The 13,468-nt window shown below is 38.1% G+C and overlaps 1 protein-coding gene across 2 annotated transcripts in view; it reads right to left on the bottom strand.

The window, feature by feature from the left end:
* Positions 1 to 13,468, bottom strand: part of CERS6 (ceramide synthase 6) — a 326,795-nt gene that overhangs the window by 227,854 nt on the left and 85,473 nt on the right. For both annotated transcript variants that reach the window (XM_042994638.1, XM_007074617.3), the window contains exon 2: positions 5,758 to 5,863. In XM_042994638.1, the coding sequence (XP_042850572.1) occupies positions 5,758 to 5,863 (106 nt within the window). The remainder of the gene's footprint in view (positions 1 to 5,757; positions 5,864 to 13,468) is intronic.

The following is a 13,468-nucleotide window of genomic DNA, read 5'->3' as shown; positions in this document are numbered from 1 at the left end:
TGTTCTGTCATCCTGATCCTCACATTTCTTTCTCTCTTTCAATAGTTGAAATGTATTCAAAACTTACCAACACTCCAGTAACCTCTTGATCGGCTAAAATTAATGATTATAATACTTTCTTCAAAAAGGACTCATGAGAACAATTCCCTCATATTTTTGCATGTTGAAATCTGTTTGTTTTTAACTTTTACAGCGTAAAACCAATTTGCCTAAATATAAAATTCTTAGTTCACATTTTCCTTGAAAATGTTGGAAATGTTGCTATAAAGAAGACTAAAGTCATGGTGATATTTTTTTGCTAGTTAAGTGATTTGATTTTTGGCTTGGCTTCTCAAAGAATTCTTTCTTTTATTTTTCAAGTCCAATAATTTAACCTTCTTGGGTCAATTTTTACTGCATTTTCATTAACATATTAAAACAAATCCTCACTTATTTTAGGAAAATTTTCTTGAATTATATCTTTCAATATTTATTTTATTTTGCTTTTCCTTACGGGACTCTGATAATACAGATGCTGGATCTGCTCAATCTAAACATCTAATTATTTTTAGCGCTTTTTGTCTCATTTAACAGTTTTCTATCTCCCATGTTCCTTGCTGAGTTTTCTGAAGTGTCTTGTGTTCCCTGTATTCTTTCCAATTTTGTCTTCATTTCTGTGATAGTTTTATTTTTATTTTTTATTTTTTAAAGTTTATTTATTCATTTTAAGAAAGAGAAAGTGCACCTGGGGGAGAGGCAGTGAGAGAAAGGCAAAGAGAGAGAAGCCCAAGCACTGATAGTGCAGAGCCCTATGCAGGGCTCGAACTCCCAAACAGTGAGGTCATAATCTGAGCTGAAGTTGGACACGTACTTGACTGAGCCACCCAGGTGCCCCTATATGATAGTTTTAGTATGTTTTCCTGAAGCTACCAGCTCACAATGCATCCCTTTTCCTGTTGACCAACTGTTTTCTTTTTTTAGGTCTTACATTTCTTTTTTTGTGGTTTTCCTTCACAGAGTTATTGTTTATATATATATTTTTTAGTTTATGGTAAAATATTTAATTACAATTTTCATTTGCCTTGTGGCCTCATTTTTCCACTAACAATTTTTGTTAATAAGCACTGCTACACATTCTTTTCCTTGTCTTCGATGTTGTGTGTGTTCCTTCTTTATTACTCATCATTGAGTCCCTCAGAGTTTTTTGACCAGCTCCTGGGAGTATGCAGAGCAGGGAGAATGCTCGTGCAGTTCAGCCACCACCAAGGGAGACCATCTCCTGAAAATGTGCCATCCACACTGTCGTCTGTGAACTTCTTCCAGTTCTCTGAATTAAACTGAGTTCAGGAGGACAACCGCCAGCCTTGCTCACCAGTTTCTGTATCTAATGTTGCAAACACTGGTTAGAGCTTTTGTCTCCCTCACATTCAGAAGCTGTCTCTTTTGCTGGCTTTCCTGAGAGCTACCCCCACTCCATGCTCTTCACTTCCTCTTGCTTGGCTTCTGCCCAACCCACCAACTGTTTTTTTTGTTAGCCTTAATACATATTTTGAAATTTAGAGATATGTATCTACTAGTTTGCCAAAAATAGAGTTTGGGAGATTCTCCTTCTTCTTTGTGTGCGTTTTTTTAATTGTTTTGCATTTTTAATTGTTCTCCTTAGTTTTTTCCTTTTTTAAGATTTCCAAGGAAAGAAATGAACAATGCTGACATATATACATATTTTTATACAGAAATACCTAGGCTGACCTTAATATTCATAACCAATACTGGGAGGAAAAAGGAAAGAAAGAGACAGACATAAGAGGAGAATAAGGGAGAACAAATTATACGAAATTTGCCTATAATTTTTAAGATATAGAGTAACATACCAAAAGTGGATGACGGTATGATTTCTTTGTGTCATAAAACCTGGTTTCACAGCTGACATATATATTTTTTTCCTCAGTGGCTCAAGAATTGATAGGATTAGAAAAGTAAGGCTGTTAGGATTATAGATATGTGCCAATAGTATGGCAGGAGACCCCAAACATAAATAAATAAATATAAATAAACAACGATGCACATGCACATTTGTTTCTACCAGATATACAGAGAGACAAACAGATGTTACCTATTTATCAGATAATTACATAGAGGAGAACTACACAGGGCATGTACCAATGCGGTCACACAGGGATCCACAATTCAGAAAGGCTCGTGCTTGGGGTTTCAAGTTCTATGGCAGCTATCTTGAAATTCTTAATAATTTTGTTATGGAAGTTGTATTTTGTATATGAAGACCAATGAGACAGAGGAACACGTGTTAGGGCTCAGAGTCTTGGCTCACACACAGTCCCACCACTTCCCCCAACTAGTTCTGGGGAACTTAGTTCTCTGTCCCCTGGCTCCCCAGACCTCCTACTCCTTCCCGCTTCTGCCCAGTGACTACTGCTGCCCCAGGGGCAAGCATGAAAAGGGCTGGAATTGGGTATGTATACCTGCGGTGTCTCAGCATGGGACAAGGGGGTAGCTGCCTGCACCCCAGGGTGGCAGTGCCCTGATGCATTTGGTAGGTGACTCAGTGGGGACGATACACTTGCTCACCCCAATCCAGCTGCCAAGTGTGTCCTGCTCTAGAGACTGCAATACACTTGGGAGTCACCAGTCCCCTGGGGGTTGGGGCAGTAGGCCCATCAAAAGGGGTGAAGCCGGTCTCAACTTCTCTACCTCTGGCCAGAGAGGGGCAGGCACATCGGCCCAGTCTGGACACAGCTAATGGGCTGTGTGTTCAGTAAGTCATAGTGTGGGGTCCCCAGGACAGGTGAGGCTCTACACTTGCCTCATGAATATCCCCATGCCTGAGGGGGCATGACATTAAATAACAAATAAAAAACATGTTGACAGGTCAAGAAAAAGAATCTATGAAAGAAAAGAAAAAAAGCTTTATATTTTTATGCCTTACATGGCATTTTTTCATGCTTTCTGAACAAGAGGCCCTGCATTTTCATTCTGCATTGGCCCCACAAATTATGTCCTATGCATCGCAGATTTTGAAGGTTCTGAGAGTGCGCCCCTACATTGTTGAAAGATGATAACCATGCCCTTCTCCAAAGGTGACCCGGAATCATGGTCAAGGCCAGGTTGGTGAATGGTCACTCAAATACATACAGTGTTTAATCTCTCCATGTGTTGCTACTTCTACTCTAGTCAACTGGCCTGTTACTTTCTCAGATCATAAATAACACTGGACAACTATAAAGAATTCAAGGAACAACTGGTCCAACTTTTGCTGCCTCTACATTTAAATCATGAGGCTTCTTCTCTAATCATGTAAAAATGTCCAAAAGAATCACCTTGGAAAACTAAGACAGTATGATTAAAATTAGCTGGAAGCAAATATTCTCTAGAGCAGTCAACATGACTCCAAATTCCTTTTACTACCTTTATAGAGGAAATTTCTCCAGTAACCACAATAAATATAAGGCAAGGGAATAAAATGTCCACTGTAGAATTTCTAAGGGGACACGTAACATTTGGGTAGACTCATTTTATTATGCATTCAGAGTAGTTCACAAGACAAACACTAATATATTATAATCTCATTTTTAAAAACCTGATAACTTCCTAAACTTCTGCTTTTTCAGAGGGAAAGAAGTGTTTGCTGCAGCAAATTGCTATGTTAAAAGAAAATACAAGTTTTTTCTTAATATTTTCTTCCTTTAAGTACCATTAAGATACGTGCCCCTTCAGGTAAGAACTTGGCAATCTAAAACCAGCCCATAAAACTACCAGAAGAGCTTTTCCTAATACATTCTTCTCTTCTTCCTGACAGAAATATAAGAAGTACCTAGTGCTTTCTTCTACTTCTCCAGGAAAAATATCATTTTTAAAAGGATAGAGGGGAAAATCCTAGAAAATCTTGGCAGAAATAAAGACCATAATATAAATAAAAATGTTTGAATATGTAAATTAATAGTTTTAAGACAAGAGACAAGTAATACAAATGGTTAGCAATACAAATATCAAAAAAGGAATAAAACTTAACACTGTCAAATCACATTTTAAAAGCCTGAGTAATTTTCCCAGAAAAATGAAAACGGGAAAAGGAACCATTTAATATACGAACACACAATACTTCTCCTAGAATACTACATTCCTCCTGTCCTTCTTTCTTGTCTATACGAGAGTAAGATGAAGGGCGATATAGGAGTAAGAAAATACTTGGGATGCTGTGATGTGCTTTGTTTTCTCACAGCCTTAGATGGAGGGTTTCTGGCTTCTTTCTCCTCCCCTCTTGGTTCTTAAGGAGGTATCAGTGGAGGGGCAAAGATCTGCCCCCTCCCCTGCTCTCCTCTCCCTGCTCCTGGTTTGGCTTTCACTCTCACCACAGTGATAATCTCTTCTGTTTTCTCTCCAGTGAATCTATAACTTATAACTCTCTAGATCCTTGTCTTTCATTCTTTCATCTTGCAACTCTTCTGTCCTTTAATCATTCCCTCTTTTGTTTACATCTGCCTGTGTCTCATAACTGCTGGAACACAAGGGCCATGCTAGAAGCAAATGGGCACTTCCTTTCATACGTACAGGCAAACCTTGTTTTATCACACTTCGCTTTACTGCACTTCACAGATAATTGCATTTTTTACATATTGAAGGTTTGTGGCAACTCTGCACCAAACAAGTCATTCTTTTTAACATAGCATTGGCTCACTTTGTGTCTCTACCTCACAGTTCAGTAATTCCTGCAATATTTCAAACATTTTCATTAATGTTATATTTGAGTTGCTGAGATCTCATGATAAAATATTAATGGGTAAGAAGCTCCTTCTTATGAATGAACAAAGAAAGTGGTCTCTGGAGATGGAATCTCCATCTGGTGAAGATGCTGTGAAGATTGTTGAAATGACAAGAAAAGATTTAGAATACTACATAAATTTAGCTGATAAAGCTGACTCCAATTTTGAAAGAAGTTCAACTGTGGGTAAAATGCTATCAAACAGCATCCCATGCTACAGAGAAATTTTTCATGAAAGGAAGAGCTGATCAATGCAGCAAGCTTCATTACTGTCTTATTTTAAGAAGTTGTTATAATCGCCCAAACTTCAGGAACCACCACCCTAATCAGTCAACAGCCATCAACATGGAGACAAGAGTGTCCACCAACAAAAACATTACAATTTTGCTGAAGGCTCAGATGATGATTGGCATTTTTAAGCAATAAAATATTTTCAAATTAAGGCATCATTATCTTTTGGACAGAGTGCTATTTGCACACACTTAACAGATAACAGTATAATGTAAACATAACTTTTATATGCACTGGAAAAAACCCAAACATTCATTTGACATGCCTTACTGTGGTATTTGCTTTATTCCAGTGGTCTGGAACCAAACCCGCGACATCTCCAACGTATGCCTGTACATTAATTATATTCCTCAGCTTTACCCAGTCGTCTCTACAAAATCCCGTCCAACCATTATACGTACTGCTTCATGTCATGTGAGATTAAAAGAGACACAAAATTAGACTAATCACTAGAATCTAATCTAGACTGTTCTTTACAGACCAGCTTCTAAAATCAATGTGAGAATAAATAAACAGGTCTCAAACATGCCCACATTCATTCAGCTTCTACCTGTTTGGCCTAGTCACAATGTTTGCACGCTTTCCAAGAGCACGCTTTCCAGCATGAAGCTGGGCAATTAGTTCTCAAACCCAGGAGAGAAGGGATTAAATAATTTCAGATTGAGAATGGTGGTCATGATAACTCATACCGCCCAAAAAGGCAATCATACCTTCGTAATTGCAGTGAAGACCTTTTCCAGAATGGCATTGGGCTGGGCAATCTGTGGTCCATTGGCCTGAATGTTGAGGGCGATGGCACATGGTTTGGCTACAAATCTTAAAAATAAAATAAAATAAAATAAAATAAGGTCAGAAGAAGTTATTCTCTCTATAACTTTTCTTAATGTCACCAATTAATTACACATTACTCAACTGTCCCAATGAAGTGCTGGGTGGACACTGCTAACATTCATTCATCAGTCAGTGTAAAACAGATTTAACTTTCTTCTGTCCTATAGGCCTCCTACAGTGACAGTAAAAAAGAAATCCTTTTAGAACATTGAAATCTCCTGATCCTTAAGTTCTAATGTGATTGAACAGGTAGAAAGACTACCATATGACAAATATAAGACCATAAGTGAGATATATGAACCAAACAAACCATCATTTTAAAACGATTTAACTTATACTTTTCTTACTAACTTCTGACTAACAATTGTCATGTTACACCTTCCACTATGACAAAGTGTTTACTAATCATCTGATTACACATGGAGAATGTACCTTTGATCACTCCTACGTCATAAAATTGGCCATTTTTGTCTCTAAAATCCAAATGCATTATATTCAGCCCCAATTCTTTATTTTTTTTAAATTTTCTTAAATGTGTGTTTATTTTTGAGAGAGAGAGACAGAGTGTGACCAGGGAAGGAGGAGAGAGAGAGGGAGACAGAGAATCTGAAGCCAGATCCAGGCTCTGAGCTGTCAGCACAGAGCCTGAAGTGGGGCTCAAACTCACAAACCCTGAGATCATGACCTGAGCTGAAATCAGATGCTTAACCCACTCAGGCCCCCCGGCACCCCAGCCCCAATTCTTTAAGGCTTCTTAAAATTCTTGCTTTGTGGTTATTTGTGTCTTTATTTTTTAAATTTATTTTGAGATGGGAAGGGGGCAGACAAAGAGGGAAAGAGAGAAACTCAAGCAGGCTCCATGCTGTCAGCACTGAGCCCAGTGTGGGCTCGATCCCACAAACCACAAGATCATGATTTGAGCTGAAATCAAAGAGTTGGTTGCTTAACTGCCTGGGTCATCTAGGCGCCCCTGTGGTTATTTGGGTCTTTCTCGTAAGGAATAATGAAGGATGTCAGATAGCACAAGGTCCCAGACAAGCTGAAAAGTCTGAAATGATTACAAGCATCTGCTGCACTGTTTTTATCCTAAGCAAACGACTATGTCCAGAAGAATGGGAAGACTTCGCTTCATTTCTGCTTGTGCTTGACATGTGAAGGAGGCACTGAAGGAGCAGCAGAGGGCAGGGGGCCCCAAAGGTATGCTGACATCTCTGAAACTTTTTTTTAAGCACATACAACTTTAATAAGAGTTGTTTTAGACTAAATATTCAAGAAATAAGGTTTTGTGAATAGACACTTCTCTAAAGAAGACATCCGGATGGCCAACAGGCACATGAAAAGATGTTCAACCTCGCTCCTTATCAGGGAAATACAAATCAAAACCACACTCAGATATCACCTCACGCCAGTCAGAGTGGCCAAAATGAACAAATCAGGAGACTATAGATGCTGGAGAGGACGTGGAGAAACGGGAACCCTCTTGCACTGTTGGTGGGAATGCAAATTGATGCAGCCGCTCTGGAAAGCAGTGTGGAGGTTCCTCAGAAAATTAAAAAAAGACCTACCCTATGACCCAGCAATAGCACTGCTAGGAATTTATCCAAGGGATACAGGAGTACTGATGCATAGGGGCACTTGTACCCCAATATTTATAGCGGCACTCTCAACAATAGCCAAATTATGGAAAGAGCCTAAATGTCCATCAACTGATGAATGGATAAAGAAATTGTGGTTTATATACACAATGGAATACTACATGGCAATGAGAAAGAATGAAATATGGCCTTTTGTAGCAATGTGGATGGAACTGGAGAGTGTGATGCTAAGTGAAATAAGCCATACAGAGAAAGACAGATACCATATGGTTTCACTCTTATGTGGATCCTGAGAAACGTAACAGAAACCCATGATGGAGGGGAAGGAAAAAAAAACAAAAAAAGAGGTTAGAGTGGGAGGGAGCCAAAGCATAAGAGACTGTTAAAAACTGAGAACAAACTGAGGGTTGATGGGGGGTGGGAGGGAGGGGAGGGTGGGTGATGGGTATTGAGGAGGGCACCTTTTGGGATGAGCACTGGGTGTTGTATGGAAACCAATTTGACAATAAATTTCATATATTAAGAAAAAAAAAAGAAATAAGGTTTTGTGAATGTTCCTTTTCAGTAGTGACGTTGAACATTTTCTACTAATACAAAATAATAAAACATCAGATGAAAGTATTACCCAAGTTAACGTTGGCCAAAGACAACAACTGATAAATGTACAAAACAGATCATGAAGCTTCTTTAATAACAGTTGATGAGATTAAAGAATAGACAAAGGAACATTTTTTAAGTGGGATGAATGAAGTTTACATATATACACCACATAATATCTCACTGGGTCCTATTTCAAGTTAAAGAGAAGACACTTATTTCAAACAGGAAAATGGAATACTGTACATGCAAGCCTCACCCAGGAAAGATATACACAGAAAATGTAATATAATACCTGTTTTGCTGGTTCTCTGGAACAAAGCTGGGAAGAAGGACTTACCACCTTTCCTAGTATGTAACTGTTCTAGAACTGGAGTTTTCCCCAAATTTTCATTCTCAATTCTTTTTTTTTTTTAATGTTTATGCATTTTTTGGAGACAGAGAAAGACAGGGCACAAGCAGGGTAGGGGCAGAGAGAGAGAGGGAGACACAGAATCTGAAGCAAGCTCCAGGCTCTGAGCTGTCAGCACAGAGCCTGATATGGGGCTCAAACTCATGAACCATGAGATCATGACTGGAGCCAAAGTCGGACACTTAACTGACTGAGCCACCCAAGTGCCCCTGCATTTTCAGTTCTTTTTAGTGAAAAATATTCTAAGACATATTACCTATGCCACTACCTTCTTAAAGAGAAATGTAATCTTTTTCAAATAATTCTGGGTCTTCGCTATGAACAATAATCTTGGAACTACAGCTACAGCTACAGCTAGTGGAAAGAAGTGATGTTTGATGGATAAGGAGCAAACAAGTCCAGAACTTGTTTGCTTGACAAAGTTTCCTGCTTTGTGGGTTTTTTTTTTCCCTCTTCACCATAAGGAGCATGAAAAGATACAAGGTCCAGCAAGAGTGGGATGAAAAGGTAAACAGCAAAATTAAATTGGCATAAGAGCCAAAATCAACCTGTCATTGGTTGCCTTCTATTACTCTTCCCTGTTGGATTTCTCTCCGGCCTTCCTTCATCTTCCCCATCCCCACAACTCCTGAGTATTATTCAAATTTCCTTTCTGAATTTGCCATTATCCTTGTAACATCCTTCTGTTCTAGTACATGGTTTTCTTTCCATATTCTAAGAGTTAAGAGTATGAATGCAGAGGATAATCTTTTCACCTCTGAATACACCATGAAAATGGTTAGGCGTCAGCAGGAGGGGGTCAATAAATGACCAACTGGCTGTCTTCAGTAAATATGTGTTCATTGTTGCTACCACTGTTCTGAGTGCTGTTGACAAGTTAACAGACCTTCTCTGTGTGCCTGATGAGTGGGCAAGCAGTAGGACAGTCAAGAAATTCACTCAACAGAATTTGTTCAAAAGCCACTTCCCCACCTTTGCTATCATGCTGCAATAACTTACAAAAGCGTTCAAAAGGTTTTTTAGTGTCTAACACAATGCAAGGTCTTATGTATTTCTCCTCTTTTTAAGCCTCAAACCACTTTTTAAAAACTCTTCACTGAATTTCAAGAACAAATGCAATAGCACCTTGAAGAAGGCATATCTCTTGATCACCAAACTTATCAAATTTTGGTAATCAAAATTATCAATTAACTATGATGCTCTGTAAACAGATTTTTAAAGCAAAGTCCAAAGGAGAGGGTAGAAATAATGTCTGCTACAATCTGGCTGTGGCACCCTAGCTGCAGTAATCTCTCTGTGCCTCAATCTCGGCATACATAAGAAAATTAATAACTACATATGTATATAAGTTGTGTGTGTATATAAACACAAGTGTATGGTGAAACGTGACGTCACACGGTTTCTTTGTCTACATTTTTGATGTGTGCCATCTGCATGGTTTCATACTGTATAGTGTTTACACAATCATGACTTCTCTGGGCCCAGAAACCCACTCAGCTTCAACTGCACTGTGCTAAGCCATGGGCACCCAGTGAGTTCTAATGGTACCAAGCAAACAAGGCGAGAAACCTAAACAGGCAATTGAAAAAGGCAAGGGTCATCAGATAGAGTAATCGCTTGCCTCAGTCAAAGCCATCCACAGAGCACCGGTGTTGACTCCACCAACCTCTCATTAGGTGCTCTCTTTTCAACTTACCTAGCATACACAGCTAGGCACTTCATTTCTAAGATTTAAAAAACTTAAGGGGTGCTTGGGTGGCTCAGTCAGTTAAACGTCCGACTTCGTGTCAGGTCATGATGTCACAGTTCGTGGGATCAAGCCCCACACCAGGCTCTGTGCTGACAGTTCAGAGCCTGGAGCCTGCTTCAGATTCTGTGTCTCCCTCTCTCTCTGCCCCTCCACCCCTTGTGCTCTGTCTCTTGCTCTCTCTCTCTCTCTCAAAAATAAACATTAAAAAATAAAAAATAAAATAAAAAACTTCTAAAGATAGGCAGAAAAGATGTAATCCCAAATGAGAGAAGAAAGAAAGATCTATTTTTTATTTTCCTAATAGCATCCCTAATTATATGAAAAGACAGAAACTTTATTTGCATTTATTCTCCAAAGAATTTGTGAAACACTGCTGGCCATTTTTTTTCCAGAGAGTTTTAGAAACCACATAAAACCTATGACACAACTACCATAATTTTGTTACCTACCGTCATGGTCCATTAAAGAAAAGCTGGATTTTTTTTTTCAATGCTGGCTCTAACAGAAATAAGGTCACAAAAGCTGTCTTTCACGGGTTTGTCGAGACAGAAAGACAGATGGGGGGTGGGGGGAGTCCCTACAAATACAATAGTTAAAAGGAAATATGTACTTTCAAACTTTGATGAGTACCTCTACCAGGAATTGCTCACCTAATTACTTTTTTATCAAAGGCAGCAACACAGCCTTCACAAGATCAAACATCTATAAAGTACTTTCATGTAGTAGAACATATGTGCAAGGAAACATAATCAGGATGTGAACTTTGAAGAATACTAATCTCAATTTAAAACAGAGAAAATACTTAAGACATTTCTACCTTTTAATTCTATTTAACGACAGGTATTTGTATTTTAAAAATGAACTGAATGAAAATCACTGCACAGGGCACCAGGGTCGGCTCTGGGCTGTGGTGTGGATAAAGGTACACACAAAACATGAGGTGATTACTGCGCTCAAAATGTTTACAGTATGTTAAAGGAAATTAATTTGAAAAGGAAATAAATGTTTACAGGGTAAATGTTAATTCGGATCTCTTAATACCATGTAATCATCTTCAGTGGGGAACATGGCCCGAGACTTTCAGTCCTTTCTATCTCTAGCATTTACTACACTTTTCAAAGCAGGTGTAAGGCTGCAGTGGTGGATACGTAAACCTACACATGATATAAATGCACAGAATTAAATCACACACACACACACACACACACACACACACACACACATACACACATGAATGAGTACATTTACATCTGGAGAAATTTAAATAAGCTCAATAGATTTTATAAATGTTGATATCCTGGTTGTAACATCACACTACAGTTTTGTAAAATGTTACCATTAGGGGAAACTGGGTAAAGGGTACATGAACTCTCAGCATATTACTTCTTACAACTGCATGTGAATTTACAACTCTCTCAATAAAGATTTCAATTAAAAAAATAATTAGAAAAAATTATGTTTTTGCAGTATGGAGATTCCTCAAAAAGTTAAAAATACAACTACTTTACGATCCAACAATTACACTACCAGGTATTTACCCCCCAAAATTACAAAAATACTAATTCAGAGGGATACATGCACCTCAATGTTTATAGCAGCATTATCTATAATAGCCAAAAATGGAAACAGCCCAAATGTCCATTGACTGATGAATGGATAAAGAAGATGTGGTATGTATGTATGTATGTATGTATGTATATATACATACAGACAATGGAATATTACTCAGCCATATAAAGGAATGAAGTCTTGCCATTTGCAAAAACATGGATGCTAGAGAATATTATGCTAAGTGAAGTAAGTCAGAAAAAGGCAAATACCATATGATTTCACTCAGATGTGGGTTTTAAGAAACAAAACAAATGAGTAAAGGGGACAAAAAGAGAAAGAGAGAGGCAAACCAAGAAACACTCTTAACTATACAGAACACACTGATGGTTACTGGAGGGGAGGTGGGCAGAGGGATGGGTTAGATAGGTGATGGGGATTAAGGAGGGCAGTCGTGATGAGCACCAAGTGCTTTTTGAAAGTGCTAAGTCACTATCCTGTACACCTGAAACAAATATAACACTGTATATTAACTGTACTGTAGAAACTTAAAAAAAAAAGAGATGGAGCATAGAAAAAAATGTGAAATTGTAGATTATTTATCTCTACTAATGAGAAGGCAACTTTAAAAAGATGATGAGGGGAATTTATTTCTTTAGCTTTAGTGCCTCATTGTGGGATTTGTCCATACCTTTACGTATCTTTGACTTGCTATAATAAATCCACAAGTAGGACTTAAAAAAATTGTTTTTCATGTGACAGAATGAGGCCCTAACATTGATTTTTCATCTTTAAAAACTCTGTACAACATACTAATCCCTCCTAAACTAAACTAGCTGGAGGCTTGGGAGAATGAATAAAAACAAGTCGACTCTGGAGATGAGTCAAAGGTAGGTGCAAGCAACCAGCAGAGAGTAGGCTCCTTGACTATTTATGTTTATTTTGCAGCTCTGCCCTGATATCAGACACAGTCACAGAAGCAGATAAAACATTAACTGAAAAACATTCTCTTTCTTGTCAACAATAGCCAAACTATGGAGATAACCGAAATGTCCATCAACTGATTAATGGATAAAGAAGATATACAGATACAGATATAGATATTTAGATAATGGAATATTACTCAGCTATCAAAAACAATGAAATCCTGCCATTTGCAATGATGTGGATGGAGCTAGAATGTATTATGCCAAGTGAAATACGTCAATCAGAGAAAGACAAATATATGATTTCACTCACATGTGGAATTTAAGAAACAAAACAGATGAACATATGGGAAGGGAGAGAAAAAAAGAGAAGAGGGAAAAACAAACCACAGAGGCTCTTAATGATAGAGAACAACTATGGGTTGACAGAGGGAAGATGGACTAGATGGGTGATGGGTATTAAGGAAGGCACTTGTGATGAGCAGTGGGTGTTGTGTGTAAGTGATGAATCACTGAATTCTACTCTTGAAACCAATATTGCATTGTATGTTAATTAACTAAAATTTAAAATTTTAAAAAGAGAAAAAATTTAAAAAATAAAAAATAAAGTAAGATTTAATGAATTCAGAAGAAAGAAAAGAAAAAAGGAAAGGAAAGGAAAGGAAAGGAAAGGAAAGGAAAGGAAAGGAAAGGAAAGGAAAGGAATGGAATGGAATGGAATGGAATGGAATGGAATGGAATGGAATGGAATGGAAAGGAAAG

This window comes from Panthera tigris, chromosome C1, assembly GCF_018350195.1.
Source record: "Panthera tigris isolate Pti1 chromosome C1, P.tigris_Pti1_mat1.1, whole genome shotgun sequence".
Taxonomy (NCBI): domain Eukaryota; kingdom Metazoa; phylum Chordata; class Mammalia; order Carnivora; family Felidae; genus Panthera; species Panthera tigris.
Note: the sequence above shows the minus strand (reverse complement) of the source record. Positions and strands in the feature narration are given on the sequence as shown.